The following is a 2456-nucleotide window of genomic DNA, read 5'->3' on the forward strand; positions in this document are numbered from 1 at the left end:
TTTGACAGTTACCTAATCAACCCATTCTACTGCCTTTTCAGTTTTCTAATCCACTGCCGCTCCTTTTTTAGTTTTACTTCAATTTGGACAATTTCATGATTGGTTCAGTGCTCAAGCTTTAAACAATCGATGAAGAGAAAAGCTATTCCGATGTTGAAAATACGCAAAAAATTGTACGAACTCGTGCAAGGGGTAGTGCGAACTGTAACAGAAATTGCACAGTTCAGGGTAAACTGGTTACACAGCTGCTCATCATCATCGTAATCATTATCATTTTTGTTGCTGTTTACACTTTTTTTATTTATTTAATGTTGTATTTATTTTATTATTTTTCAGGGTGTTAATTATCATTCGGGCTTTATAAAATTAACTAAGGATTTTCCGGGTTTTTTTTTTTTTTTTTTGCACCACAGGTAAACAGACGGATCAAAATGATCAAACTATACTTTCGATAAATTAGCTTTTAATGCAATGGATTACAAGACTCTAGTTTCCTAAAACAATTGCCTAACTTGGCTAATTTACATATCATTGAGCCAGCTGTGTTTGATTCCAACCTTGTTGTATCAAGTGTACCAATACAGCAAATGCTATTTGTATTTATTACTGTTTTCTTCTTATATTTCAGTAAAGAGTACGACACATCACATTTCTAGAGCCAGCATGAACTAATTTTTTTAACAACACCAAATAGGCAAATGAATTAACAATTACGATAAGAAAATCAATACAAAGTAGGACAATATATTTTTCAACGACACAGAAAAAAGTCAAAAATTTTTTCATATTTCAGTGGCACAAGGACCCCAACAGATCTCTTATGAACCACAGTAATCCCACCTTTCGCTTTATACGTTAGTCCCACTACTCAGTGGTATTTCCTCAGGTCGCTTTCTGGGTAAACCGTGACGACACGAAGAAAAGACGTTATACCAGGCTCTTTCTGCTGCTCTCTTTAGGTCATACTTTCTTAAAGTATAAATGAGAGGGTTAAATATAGGCGTGCATAGCCTAAGATAGGTAATAGTAGTGCTGACGATGTATGGAACGCCGTATCTATCCCCGAAATAGTGCTGCATTAGCTCCAGGATGAAGTAAGGCAACCAAAGAATCACGTACAGAATAAGCAGCAGCACACAGGTCAGGACTGCCCGTCTTTGCCGTCGTTGCATCTTCTTCTCACGTTTAACTAATTCTGCAGGCAAGTTGTCCCGGGCAATTCTGTAACACTGTTCCCGCAGCAACAGCAACATGTGTGCGTCAAGAATTGCCATAGTAACCAGGGGAATAAAGAAAAAGACGATGAAATTGAACATAAGGTATATTGTCTCCTTCTCTTGGACAAGAGCCAGATCCTCCTTTGCTGTGTGCATGTTAATGTTTAATGTCCATGAAAGACGGACTAACGAGAATAGGCTGATGAACCAAATGAAAGCGACGACAAGGATGGCTCTTCCGCGCTGAACAATCTCGTCGTAACGTAAGGCCCACGTTATGTATATGTAGCGATCACAGGTCATCGCTGTGATGTGAAGCACCGTGGAGAAGGATATAAAGGTGAAAAATATGCTGGAGCTCAGGCAGAGGGGAAAATAAAATGTTGCGCTGCAAGCCACCACGAAAGGGATACCGACGAATCCCACGAGAAAATCAGACACTGCTAAACTGATAAGGATTATGTTGCTTTTTGTCCTCAGGCGGGAATGGCAGCTTATGAGAAGAATTACCCCGCCATTAATTAGTAGAATAAACACCATCATAACAAGGGCGGGAATAGTATCACGGCGAATTCTAGCGCCTGGAAGTACTTCAGTACTGTTATTTGATGCCATCATGTCAGCTTGGAGAGCCTGGTTACGTCAAGCTTTTTGGTACCTTATAGACAGAGTGTCAACGTTGACTCCACTGACTGTTATTTTGATAGTCTGCTGTGAGTCACTTTCACTTGACTGACTTGACGATGGACACTTGGTATTCGAAGACAAACAGTAGCGATATGTGGTAGTTGTTTTTACTGTAAAGAAGAAATTATAAGCAATTCAAAGGTCAGATAACCCAAATCCATGCAAATCAACTGCAGAGTAAGTATTTAGCGGAGCTCCGCGCACTACCGGAGTGCTCGTAAGCAGAGAACTATAGGAAACAAAACTTGGTCAGTACACTCACCTGAAATTTTTAAGCAAAAATACTCAAAACAGGAAAGCGAATGAAAAAAGGCACATTCTAAGGCCGCTTTAAGCATGTCACTACTTAATTAAATATGCATATTAAATTGTTTAATTTAATTTATTTAGAACGGTTTGCTTCTATCAGTGCTCCTGAAAAGTGAACTACAAATGTGGCTCGAAGAAAACACCCCGTGAAACGTGATTTCAAATAACAAGTGACATTACTTCATCAATGACGTCACAATAAACGCTTTCTTACCTCAAAGGGACACAGTCAGCTGATACACA

At 39.0% G+C, this 2456-nt stretch overlaps 1 protein-coding gene across 1 annotated transcript; it reads right to left on the bottom strand.

Annotated features, from left to right (window-relative positions):
* Window positions 1–848: 848 nt before the first annotated feature.
* Window positions 849–2009, bottom strand: LOC140922275 (histamine H2 receptor-like). Its single transcript, XM_073372275.1, has one exon. The coding sequence runs from the start codon at window positions 1833–1835 to the stop codon at window positions 849–851; it is 987 nt and encodes a 328-aa protein (XP_073228376.1). The 5' UTR covers window positions 1836–2009.
* Between the last annotated feature and the right edge of the window lie 447 nt (window positions 2010–2456).

This window comes from Porites lutea, chromosome 13, assembly GCF_958299795.1.
Source record: "Porites lutea chromosome 13, jaPorLute2.1, whole genome shotgun sequence".
NCBI classification, from domain to species: domain Eukaryota; kingdom Metazoa; phylum Cnidaria; class Anthozoa; order Scleractinia; family Poritidae; genus Porites; species Porites lutea.